This window comes from Hylobates moloch, unplaced genomic scaffold (assembly GCF_009828535.3).
Source record: "Hylobates moloch isolate HMO894 unplaced genomic scaffold, HMol_V3 SCAFFOLD_12, whole genome shotgun sequence".
NCBI classification, from domain to species: Eukaryota; Metazoa; Chordata; class Mammalia; order Primates; family Hylobatidae; genus Hylobates; species Hylobates moloch.
In genome coordinates, this window is record NW_026652287.1 from 98,755,435 (window position 1) to 98,768,514 (window position 13,080).

Here is a 13,080-nt window from a genome sequence, read left to right on the forward strand (position 1 = left end):
TAGTTTTGCATTGAAGGATTTCATGGTGTTAACCAAGAGCTGATTCAATCAGTTTCCACTAAACTACTGTGATTTTCTCTTCTGCTTGCTGTGCCCACATAAATGGAATCTATTATGGCACATGAAAAATTAGTATTTGTTGAACTGTTTTTAAAATATTTTATATCATTTTAATACAGAGGCAGGCACAGGGCATCAGGGACTATAGAAGAACAAGCATAGGGTTAGGCAGGCCAGGGCTTGAGTCCCTGCTCTACCATTTACCAGCTGTGAGGCCAAGCACTCACCCTGTTTGGCACATGTGCACATAGGCTCTTGTGAGGATTAAATAAGATACTGCATGTGCAATCCCAGGCATGAACCTGGTCACAGCAGTGCTTCTGTATGGCTCAGCTTCTACTTCCCTTCCTTTAATAATATCAAAACAACAAACCTTGGAAGAACTAAAATGTAATATACAAAATGCTTTCAAATAGAGAAGTAACTGATCTAGTTGTACTTTTTAATACTATTTAGATTGAGAAATATTAAGCTTGCAACTGAATTAATTTTCTAATAATTTAGAAAAAGTGTTTTTAGTGCCCCAGGTAATACTGTTTTTTTTAAATCTTAGACAAGAGCATTCAAAACACAGACTTTATATTACACACTATTCTCACTAATATTTAAGCTAAAGTTTATGCAAAGATATGCATTTCTTTTACTGTTGAGAAGGCTTTGTTTTGTGAAAATACAAGTACTATTTCATTTTCTCATATGTATTTCTGTAAATGGAAGCCTTCTATAAATGGCTTAACTTGCAGCATTTGGAAACTTTTTTTTTTTTTTTGCATGAGTTTGGAGAATGTGGCCTTAACTTTATTCATTCCATCACTCTCTTATTGTTCATTTTAAGGGTACTTAGACTTCTAAATATCATTCAAGAAAACTTCTGAAGACTACAATTAGGTCCTAAATACTGAAAATATTTTCCTCCTTCTGATATATTTTCCATTTACTATCTCATTTCCACATAACTCAGAATTAAGAGCTGATCTGCCATGTGCTGTACGCACATTAATAGTGTGTAGGACACCTTGTTTGTGCTAAAATGAGATAACAGATGTCAAAGTACTTTGAGAATTTAAAATCACTATGCACATTAAGGTATAATTATACAAATGTGAATGCAGCATTTATTTATTAGGGGTATGAAAATTGGGGAGTGTTTCAGAACTTCTGGGCTAATGAGTCCAGGTTAGAATTACAGGCTGGAGAAGCTATGTTTTCAACATGATAGGAAACCCATCGTTCAGATGTATTTATATCATTACATTCAGTTCATGCTGAACTCAAAGTTTGTTTCTTGCATATTCATTTAAAATAATTTGATGCCAGAGTATTGCTTATATCAGAATAATAGCAAACAATACTCACAATATTTGCAAATCCCCTGTATCCCAAGACAGGTATTTTAAATATTGTTTCAAATTGAAAACAATCAATTAAACACCATTCTAGTGTTTTATTTTAAATATCTGCCAACAAATTTAACAGGTAAAATGGACATTAAATTTATCACAATTTAACTTTAAGCATTGGTTTTCCAAGTTAAGCAAAGCACCTCCAAACATCTGGTAAGCAGACCTCAAGAAGGCAAAACTCCTATGAATTATTGCAGCCACCAAGAGCTTAAGGTTTCTGGCCTAGGGCTAGAATTCCAAATCACTCTAATGGTAGCTCAGCTAAACGTGAAGTAGAGGGGTTTCTAAGAACATAAATCTGTCCAGGTGATTTTCTCTCAACTGCATTCTTATTTCTTTTAGTAGGTAAGAAAGAAAGCCTGAAGGTGGACTTTCGCATTTTAGTGGGAAATGGACTGGTTAGGTAAGCATTAACCAAGCTACAGTAAGCTTCTTGGGAGAAACCCCTTGGGAAAGACCTGGAGGAATGGAGCTCCAGGTTGGAAGGAGGTATAACTGGCTGCTTGCTTGCAAAAATTTTAATTGCTAATTCAAGTCTTTAGGAAGACCCAACTTGATTGTCTAAACACATAACTTCAGGGGAAAAAGTACGGTCTAGAGAGATATGACAGGTTTTTAAAAAAGTATATAAATTTCAAAAAGTATTACAGCAAATAACCAAAAATAAGGTAAAATAAGAAAAAAACAAACATCAATTGAGTAGTTGAGTGGTGAAAAGTCACATAAATTGAATTATTCAACAACAAAATGACAGAGTATTTCATATTTTCACAGGTTAAAGCACTATTTTTAAGAGGTACGCATTCATTGCTCCATGGGTTTTGGCCTTCCATACTAGCGATCATGCTCAAAACTGCAATTAACACCACCCAAAGAGTTGCAGTTCCAGAATCCCTTTTTCTCATTGATCAGATTCCTGTGGTGTCATCTCCTATTTTCTCTGCAGCAGAAGTGCTGTATTGAACAGCAGGCTTTTAGAAAGCTTCTAATAAGATGGAGCCTGTGTTTCTAGCAGTCATTCCATCATCGTTAGTACGCCACGTGAGGGGAACGCATGCGTGCACAGGTGCTCTAGTTCACTACGTCCCATCAGCCTGCTTATCTCACTCTGCTTTCTGCTTTTAGGCTTTTCTCACCTGGCCAGATAAAAGCCCATTCCATTTTCTCAAGGCAAGACAATTCTCATAAGGGATGCATTTCTGATTGGAGTGACCCATTAAAAGATTTGTGCTATTTGGTGCTACTGCCCCTGCTTTCAAAACTCAGGCAGCATGTAAGGGTGCAGTCTTGCTAGGCCACCTCTGAGTGTTTATACATAGGTAGAAGGGTAAGTCGTTTTTTAAAAAAACCCTGCAGTATATGGAGAAATTTCATAAGTTATGTGAGCAGCTGAGAGAGGTAATTCTGCTATACTGAGGTGGACACAGTCAATAATAGCTAATGCTCATTAAAGAACTATCCTCCCTTACCCAGGGAAGAAATGGGCTCAGAAAAGACCCAGTTCATATTAATACATAAAGACCACATAGCTCAAAGTTAAAACAAACCATATCTCTGAAATGCTGTCATTAGAGAAATTTAACCACATATGTGATTCAAAAATATAAGAAGTAACAGGAAATAAATGAAAAGTTTGGGGGGGGAAAAAGCTTTCAGATGCCCTATTTAAAAGAGCACCAGTGAAAACAGTAATAAAAATTAAAAGACAATACCTAGCAACAGAGAAAGAGAAAATTATTCTGATCTTATTTCTTCTATATTTTCCATCCCTTTCAATAAAAGAGCCGCCATAATCCCAACATTGCCATTTCCTGCACAAAGAACCCAGAGAACAATTCAAAATGAAAGGAGCTGAAAGAAGACACAGTATCCCAGGCCTTCTCTCCCCAAGGCATCTGCAGGCAGAATAGCCATGGTTTCCAGAACATTCTCATCACATTTGTCTCTCGTGAGCTGCAGCATACAATGTTTACCAGAGGCTTTAAAAATGAAATCTCACTAAACGGTTGAGAAAAATATTTAACAACCAAGGCAAAGCAATTACAGTCACATTTTCACCTCGAGATTCCCATCTTAGGTGTGGGAGGCAGAGAGAAGACTCCTGCACATCAGTCTGAACCTAGAATGAGGATGAAAAGAGTTGATTCTGCCGATAGTTGACAACAAATCCATATTTTTGCATCTCAGGGTGAAATGCGGAGCTGCCCGCCCATCTGAATGTGCATTAAGAACAGCGCCACTGTTCGGTTAAGGCTGACTCAAGTTTCTAAGCAGCAATCCGAGGACAGGCTAGACATGAACATCCCTACCAAAAACGTGGAAAGGTCTGAACATGACAGATCTCCCTTTTCAATTATTTGTGCTAGAAAGCATCATCATTTTCAACTATTCAAGGTGACAATATGAGACAACGCAACTAGTCCCAGTAGAGCATTTCTGTATGAATGTATAGACTTGGGAGGAAATTAACCACATCACACAGGGTTAATCCTTCCCCCCAAACTTCTGCCCCATTATCCAACCAATTTACATCTTGTAATCTAGACTTTTATTACTCATTTTCATTATGATTTGACTTTGACACAATATTATTCCCTTTAGGGCAAAGACTTTCTGGGTGCAATGAGATCAGACATAATTTCTTCAGCAGGAATGCATAACAAGGACACGTGTACACATTCCATTCCCAGACATTTCTGTCTCGGTCTAGTTCAGATGAGCAAGGAATGAAAGGCGGGGCATAAAATGGTATAAATTCTAGTTAGGCATGGACAATAAGCATCCATAGGAAGCTACTGTTCACTATTAAAAGGCATTACCTGATATGGTTGAAAAAGATCACAAAGGCTTATAACACCTTACCTGAGCCATCTGCCTCTCCAGTTTTGATCGGGGAATATCATCAAAGTAGTTTTCATTTCTTCTCCTCCTTGCATCGCCCTGCATGATAATGTGAGGAACGTCTAGGGAGCCACCAGTGGTGTAAGTGCTTTGGCTAAGTGATGGAGACAACTGAGGAGGAGTGTGATTACCACTGGGTTCCTGAATGGAAATACATCATGAAATAAATACCATGTTCTGTGGCTAACCTTTGGTTTCAAAATTGTGAAATACTGACAAGACAAACTGTGGGGGTGGGGAGTCGCTTTTGAAGCAACAGCCAAGGAATGAATGACATTCCACCACTTTATTAATGGCACGATCTAGTCAATACGTTTTTCCCCTAAGTATTTCAGGTCAAAGGTCTGAAATATCAAGAGTCAGGTTCTGTTTTCCTAAAGCAGCACCATGGATGGTCTCAGGAGGGAGGCACACCTATGCTGGGCACCTCTGACACTACTGCATGTGTTTACAGGGGAGGAACTGGGCCCTCATGTGGGCAGAGCGTCCTCACCATGGTAGATGCCATGATGAGAAAGCTAAAATGAGACCCAATGGGTCTTGATCCTTCATCAAAGAATGGTCTGACAACAGGGTTGGGAAGAGGACACAGTACGGCAACACAGCATGTCACACGCACAGACTGCAGAGCAGTGCATGCTACGACAGAGGATGCTTTTCCAAGGCAGACAACTCCATCCGAGGGAAACAGGTCAGGAGGAAGATAGGGGGTATACACAGCTCAGCTCTACTGTTTGCAAGTAGAATGAGGATTGGGATCATGGTGTTTCTCCAGATCCCTTCTCCTCTAGATATTCTGGACCTTCTATGATAGATTTAGGTCCTACACTTTTTCTTGGAAATCTCTTTGATCTTTTTTTGTTCCCCTAAATCTCTTCCAGAGAGCCACAATGAGAGGTTCAGAAGGGGAAGGAAAAAGAGCAGGGTAAGTAGCAGGAAATTACCCCTCTAAAGAGTCATTTTAGGGTGACTACGCTGATGGTGCTTATATCTTTCTCTCCTTCCACATAGCAAAATGAAGGCAAAACAAAAATCTTTTTTTTCTAATTTATTTGAGGCTCCTCTTTCTAAGGGGTGAAATTTCTATTTGTACTTTTATGACTCCCAAAACTCTCAAGTAGCCTCCAAATATCCCAGTGTACCCTAATGCCCCCAGTAATTAATTAAACCAGTATTCATGTAGTCCCTACCCACCCCACCCCAGTCTCTCTCAGGAGGCTAAGCTTGTCCTCCTGGAGCCAGTTCTCTTGCATCCCCTGAAATCCTTGCGCATTTTCCTCTCCAAAGCTGAATCAACTCCAAATCCGAACAGCTCCTTTCCTGCCCAACCCTCTGTTATCCTGACAGTGGCTATGCTGTTTGCTGAAGTTTATTGATAAGAGGCAGGCCACTGCATTTCATCACGATGGTTACGTCCAGGTGCCGTGCTTGTGTTCATCTCTTCAGAATGGAAATCAGAAGCAAGCACGTGCAGGACAAAATAAAGAGAGCAGAGTGGGCACCCCACAGCTTTCAGGGAGATCTCAGCTTTTTGACGAATTTTTAAAAAGTTCTTGTAGGACTCATGAACACCAGTGACTGCCGGCCACTTCTTGCCACTGCCATTTTGCCTGGAAATCATCTCTTTCACTTCCTCTCTGCCCTTTCCTCCCTCCCTTCCTTCACTTCCTCTTTATTTCTCTCTCCCTTATACAGGTTCTCTCTAGTTTCCTACCTCATAATTTTTTTTGTTTTTGAGATGGGAGTTTCGCCCTGTCGCCCAGGCTGGAGTGCAGTAGTGCGATCTCGGCCCACTGCAACCTCTGCCTCCTGGGTTCAAGCGATTCTCCTGCCTCAGCCTCCCGAGTACCTGGGATTACAGGCGCCCGCCACCATGCCCGGCTAATTTTTTGTATTTTTAGTAGAGTCAGGGTTTCACTGTGTTAGCCAGGATGGTCTAGATCTCCTGACCTCGTGATCCGCCCACTTCTGCCTTCCAAAGTGCTGGGATTACAGGCATGAGCCACTGCGCCCGGCCCCTACCTCATAATTCTAAAGTGTAGTTGAATAAAAGAAATACAATTTATTAAGTAAGGTTTTAGATTCTCTATTCTGAATTTTTGAAGCGAGTAAGGCTGGACAAATTTTACTTCTTGAGAAACAGAAGACCCTAAGGTTAATTTTAAATTGATCTTTACTTAACTGTGGTCCTTGATCGATTTTCTTTCTGTGGGTTTGAGGAGTCTGACAGAAAACTCATTTCCACTCTCTTGGTGTAGATGGGGTGTGGGATGGGAGGTGAGGGAGTGGTTCTTTAAAGATGGTGGTTTGTCAGGCTGAATTCCATTATAGATGGATGTCTAAATCTCAAAAATATATATTTAACCAATCTAGAAAAACAAATCTTGTTGTTTTGATTGTGTCAAACAATCAAAAGAGAGATTGTTTTTTACACAGGTATGGTAAGCTACATAGAAAAGAGCCAGCACTTCCTGATCTATTGCTTCAGTTGTATAAAGTGCATGTTTATAAAACCTACAAACCTACACAAAATAATTCTTTTATTTTCTTACTCTGTTGCCCAGGCTGGAGTGCAGTGGTGTGATCTCTGCTCACTGCAATGCTCCGCCTTCTGGGTTCAAGCGATTTTCATGTCTCAGCCTCCAGAGTAGCCGGGACTACAGACGGGCACAACCACACCTGGCTAAATTTTTTCTGTTTTTAGTAAAGGCAGGGTCTCACCATGTTGGCCAGGCTGGTCTCAAACAAATAGTTCTTAAGGGCAGAGAACCAAATGAATGTGCTCGGCACTTACCCTGAGGGTGATGGACCGAGGGGGCTTCTGTGGGGGATCGTCGTGCAGCCTGTCTCCCAGAGATGCCAAAATACGTTTCCTGTGGCCAATCAAATTGATTTTTAAAACCTGAAACAACATATATTTGGGTTAAATATTTCACTGGAGAACAAATAATTTTTATATGTCCTAAAACATATAGGATGAAAAGAGATTTGTGCAAAGTTACCCCTGCACCAGGAGATGTGGTGTGACATCAGTGTGACCGCTGAAGTCCAGAAAGATTGCAGTAGCATCTGGAAAGCCTGGAGTGGCTAAGTAGTAGGGGCAGAAAGAGGAGGACAGTTCTCCTTCCACTCATGTTGCCTGAGAGTCTCATTCCCAATGCAGCAGCCTCAAGAGAAGCCAGCTCTTCTTATAAGCAGCCGAAACCTCACAGGATAAAATCTGAGTCCAGACTTGGCTTCGGGGTAATGGGGACAGGCTGCCCTCTGCCTCTTTCCCTCCATCCAGGATATGCAGTCACGCCAGCCTCCTCTAGTTATTAGAAGCTCCACATTCATTCTCACCTTGGGGCCTCTACCCCCGCTCGGACCACCTGCCTGGAATGCCCCCTCTCCCCTCTGAGATTTTCAAATAACCAGTGACTTCTCATGGCTCTGGACACTGTTCTGGTGATGTCTCCTCAGAAAGGTCTTCCCCCACCTCCTTTTTGAAGAAGCCATGCCCTCAACCCGACATGCTCTCCACGATGATCCTCGTTTTCTCACGCTCTGAAAGCACTTTCTTTACAGGCTTAATGTTTGTGGTTTGTTCCACCCTCTCCAGGTAAGCTCCCTGAGAGCAGGGCACTGGCATATGTAGATCGCTATTATTTCCCAAAAGCATAAAAGGATGACTAAAAAAAAATAAATAAGGGATTAATAAATATGAAAGAATGAATGGTAATAGAGATGAGAGTTGCCAAATTAGAGTCATCTCGCATAAGGACACAGTTAGAACGAAGGACTGCCTATTGGGGTAGACCCAGAGCCTCCCCAGGATGGTATTTTGAATCTGACCATGCTGCAAAGGGCACATGGTAGAAGAGCTCTCAAAGGGAACTGAGAATTGCAGCGCATCAATCCTCAGCCCCATTCCCGGTGCTTTACCAGGGCCACACCCCTTTCAATCTTCCCAACTTCTCTATCTGGAAGGAGTTCTCACTTGACAGATGAAGAAACTGTGGTTCCGAGTGGTTAAGTCACCTACCCAAGAGCCAGCATGTGGTGGCTCTGAGATTTGAATCAGATTTGCCTGATTTCAAAGCATGTTTTACTCCGAAGTATACGTCACAAAATTTGGGCATTTCTCCAAATGTTACCAGCTTCTTAAAAATATATTGTATATTCATCCATTCATAAAAATGTGTTTACCTCTTCCCTACCTACATGTAGTCCCAAGATATAATAATCTTGTTGGGTAACTAGTTTCCAAAGTCATTACCCCATGTGTAAATTTTTCTCTTCTCAAGTTTTAAGATAGAAGGTGGGGAGAACATTTCTTTGGCAGGCATCCCATGCTACCTTGAATTTTTTTAAATTTCAGCTTTTAATTTAGATGTAGGTGGTATATGTGCAGGTTTGTTACATGAATACACTGAGTGATGCTGAGGTCTGGGGTATGAATGATCCCGTCACCAGGTAGTATGCATAGTACCCAATAGGTAGTTTTTCAGCCCTTGTCCCCTTCCTCCCTCCCCTCCTTTGTCGTCCCCAGTGTCCACTGTTGCCATCTTTATGCCCGTGAGTACTCAACGTTTAGCTCCCACTTATAAGTGAGAACATGAAATATTTGGTTTTCTGTTTCTGCGTTAATTAACTTAAGGGTAACGGCCTTCAGCTGTATCCATGCTGCTGCAAAGGACATGATTTCGTTCTTTTTTATGTCTGTGTAGTATTTCATCTACATTGACTTTTTATTTGCCTATTTGTTGGTTAACTTATGGGCCTTTTGGCCTAAACTAATGTAGATTTTAAACTCACACTATGCCCTATTCCTTTGACAGCCACCCTCTGACCCATGCCTGTTGATGATGAGGAGGGTAAATGTTAGCCAAGGTGAATGTCCCCATGTACCATATCCCTATGATTTTATAAAACCTTCATCTCCCCAGGCTGATGAATCTTAATCTTTGCAAGTTTGTTTTCATAAAGCAGCTCCTCTTTTCCATAAATCATTTCAGTTGACATCCTCGGGACTTTCTCCTACCCTATTATAGCTGCTTAAGGTTTGCTGAAAAAATGGCTCACAATATTCTAGGTATAAGTGAACCATGGCTTTACATTTATGCAGGATACTGTTTTCTGCTTTTAATAACCTTTTAAAATGTCCTTCCTAAGCACATGTGATTTCTAGCTAGCCTTTTAGCTGCAGTAGGAATAACTAGGGACAAAAGTATACATTGACTATAAAATCCCTTAATTTTGTTATAGCTAATAGTTCAAAGCCCTTTAATCTAGGAGGGATGATTTGAATTATTTTTCCCTAAATTCCTTATCTTACAGTTGTCCAGGCAGAAGCCCATCTGCCATCCTTCTGCCCACTCACACAGCCCTGTGTTAGCTTTCTGCATTTATATTAACCGGTTTGGCATTTTACTACCTGGAAAAGCTTAGTGGTTTTTGCAAATCTGGAAATTTCACTATGTGTTCCTTTCAGATGATTTATAAATATGCTAACTAAGTGTGGCCCTACTGCTGATTACTTGCAGACAGCATTGTTTATACGATCCGTAGAAATGCCCTTATATTCTTGTATTGTTTCTGTTTTTAAGCATCAAGATCAAATAATTTCTCCATCTCAGAAAAAATATGATAACCTTTTCAAAGGTATTGTGCAAGTCTAAACACAGTATATTTTCTAATTCTCTTTTATTCTCATCCTCAATTACTTTGCCAAAAGCTTCTATTGGATATAAATTCCTCCCATAAAATCTTTACCGCCTTTCTCCCAGCAGGCAGCTGGACCTCATGCTGATGGTACTCCCTTGCCTCGTCCCCAAGTCCTGCTAGAAATGTTTTTATAATAAAGACATTCACTTAATTATTATTATTATTTACAAAACTGACACTAAATAACAAATAACTGTGGTACAACTGAGCTGATGTAATCTCCACTATTGCTTTTGGTTTACTCTCCCACAACTCAATTTTGGGCAGGTTACCTGACTCCTCTGATCTCAGGTTTTCTCACATATAAAGTGAAGAAGTTAATGACAATTTCAAATGTGGTTGGGAAGATGAAGAGTAAGTTGTGAGAATAACCAGCATAGTGCCTGACACATAGAAGAAGCAACTTTCACCGTGCGCTTATTCCAGTGAATGGGTTCTGAGGGTGCACAGGAATCCTGGCCCAGAAGAACAAGGACTTGGTCATTGTCATAAAGTCAATCATGTTAAACAAATACATTGGAGCTTTGGATGAAGAGATGTGGCTAACCTTGGGAAAGCCCTCAATGAAGTAGCTTATCCTAGTAGGAACGTGGCTGATTTCTAGCTATTAGTCTGAGGCCAGACTCAATTTAAAAGAATATGCTCTTCTGCCATCCACATCGCTTAATCTTCAATAGGAGGTAAGCTGAGGCACTCCTCTGCACTGAAGCTTCATTGCTGTCTCCTCCATAGAGCTACCCAGATGAGGGTGGATGGACGAATGAATGGATTGATGGATAGATGACAGATGATAGACAGATAGATAGGAAACAAATTAACACAGGATGGTTAGTACTATCAAGATCACCTGGATAACTCTCCTTTTTATCAGAAATGAGCCCTCATCACTGAAGATACTGACGGTAACTTCCATTTATTGAACATTTTCTATACTCTAGTTCTATGTTCTAGTTGTGCTGGAAACTACCAAGTGGTTATACATGAATATAAATATCTCCTGTAATCCTTACAATAGCATACAATAAAACTATTCTCATTTTAGAGATGCAAAATCTGAGATTATGAAATGCTAAGTAACTTGCCCAAGATCACACCACTGCTAAGAGGCACATGGCTAGGACGTGCACCTGATTCTTAGCCTGCCCTTCACTACTCTCCTTGCTCTTCTTCTTGCTGTTAACCTCTGTACCTTTTGACCTTTAGCTACACTATTGGTTATGTCATCATGAGGCTTCTTAAAACGTTGCTTCTTACTTTGAGTTATCATGTTTAAATAATTTATATAGGGTTTTGAGCATCTGAAAACATTAAAATAATTCACTTTTTAGTAAGGCTTATAGCATTATTAAAGCTACAGGCTACAAGGGCAGGTACCTCACAGTATTCCCTGTGAAATACATATATAGACCAAGGACAGGAAACCCTCATCACCCAAGATTCAATCCGAGCTGGCTCACTGTGGAGTGGTAGAGAGGGTGGCAGTGGGCTTCAAAATGCCCAAGTTGACAGTAAGAAATCCAATTGGCAAAACAATAACAGAGAGAATATCTCAAAGAAAGATGGTCATTATGGAAAATTCTGAAGGTGGTTGGGTTTGCCTTGAGTGAGAACGGCTTTATAGCAGACTGTCTTTGCAAGCAGATGGGGTAGCTGAGTAGTGGAATCCTACAACCCTAGGCATCATGGGCAATAACCAGTGTGAAAACTTTAGTTTTCAAAAACACCAGAGCAATGGTTACTGCAGTAGAGAAGAATTCTGTGTTTTCATTACTGCTTGGGTTAAAGTTAACTGTTCAAAGAACATAATGGGAGTAAAAGACAAAAAAATGATAATATATTGGAGATTCAGTTATTCTAAGATGTTGAAGCAATTCAATTTAGCTCAGAAAACAATACTGAATTTCTGCTACCAATTATTTGGAGGACTCAAAGGGGAAAGTCTATGAACAGAGCTTACAATATTGGAGAGAGCAGGCACAAATAACTATATTATCACACTATTAACTAAGAAAAATTATTATACACATAAGCATAAGAATGTGGCTCCAACTGCTGAGTTCCAATACATAAGAAATAAAAGTTGGCAAGGCGCGGTGGCTCATGCCTGTAATCCCAGCACGTTGGGAGGCTGAGATGGTTGGATCACGAGGTCAGGAGATCGAGACCATCCTGGCTAACACGGTGAAACCCTGCCTCTATTAAAAATACAAAAAAAAAAAATTAGCCGGGCGTGGTGGTGCGCACCTGTAGTCCCAGCTACTCAGGAGGCCGAGGCAGGAGAATCACTTGAACCCGGGAGGTGGAAGTTGCAGTGAGCTGAGATTACGCCACTGCACTCCAGCCTGGGCGACGGAGCAAGACTCTGTCTCAGAAAAAAAAGAAAAAGAAAAAGAAAAGGAAATAAAAGTTATGGCATGTGTTCTTAATGGTTTTTATTACAACTATTGTAAGAGGAATGTGGGTCAAAGGCAAGGAGTATTGTTGAAACCACAGGAGTCAGCCACAGGTGGGTATCCATTCATCACAGCAGTAGCCGCCTCCAGGAATTTTGTCCACTATCACTTAAACAGGATAATTCCAGAAACCCCACTGTGAATCCCAGCAACAGGAGAATAATTGTGCTGGATGACAATCCTATAATATCACATCACTGCTGTTTATGTTTCTGGGTTTGGCTGTGGGAATTCTGCCAGACAGTATCATGATATACCCTCATACGGAATAGCTTACTTCGGAATATATGTCATAGCAAAGCTGAAAGTCAATGCACTTAAACTTCTTTTTTTCTTTTAAAATTTAATGTGATATAAAATTAAACATTTTATATCACATTAAATTTAACATGTTTAATTTAAACATGGTGTAAATGAAGCATTTTTCTTTATCTGCTTTTAAAAAAGTAAACAACATTTTGATTATAATAGCTATACTGCTTTCCCATTTTAGACACTTTATAAAATACAGAAAAACAAGTAAGAGAACCAGCAATCCACAAACTATATCTAAATAG

General features: G+C 40.3%; 1 protein-coding gene across 13 annotated transcripts in view; it reads right to left on the reverse strand.

The window, feature by feature from the left end:
- Positions 1-13,080, reverse strand: part of ANKS1B (ankyrin repeat and sterile alpha motif domain containing 1B) — a 1,246,961-nt gene that overhangs the window by 89,530 nt on the left and 1,144,351 nt on the right. For 11 of the 13 annotated variants that reach the window (XM_032170973.2, XM_032170979.2, XM_032170983.2 and 8 more), the window contains 2 exons: positions 7,159-7,266; positions 4,326-4,505 (listed from right to left, as the gene is read on the reverse strand). In XM_032170973.2, the coding sequence (XP_032026864.1) occupies positions 4,326-4,505; positions 7,159-7,266 (288 nt within the window). The remainder of the gene's footprint in view (positions 1-4,325; positions 4,506-7,158; positions 7,267-13,080) is intronic. The other 2 variants (XM_058424864.1, XM_032170989.2) reach the window with 1 other exon arrangement.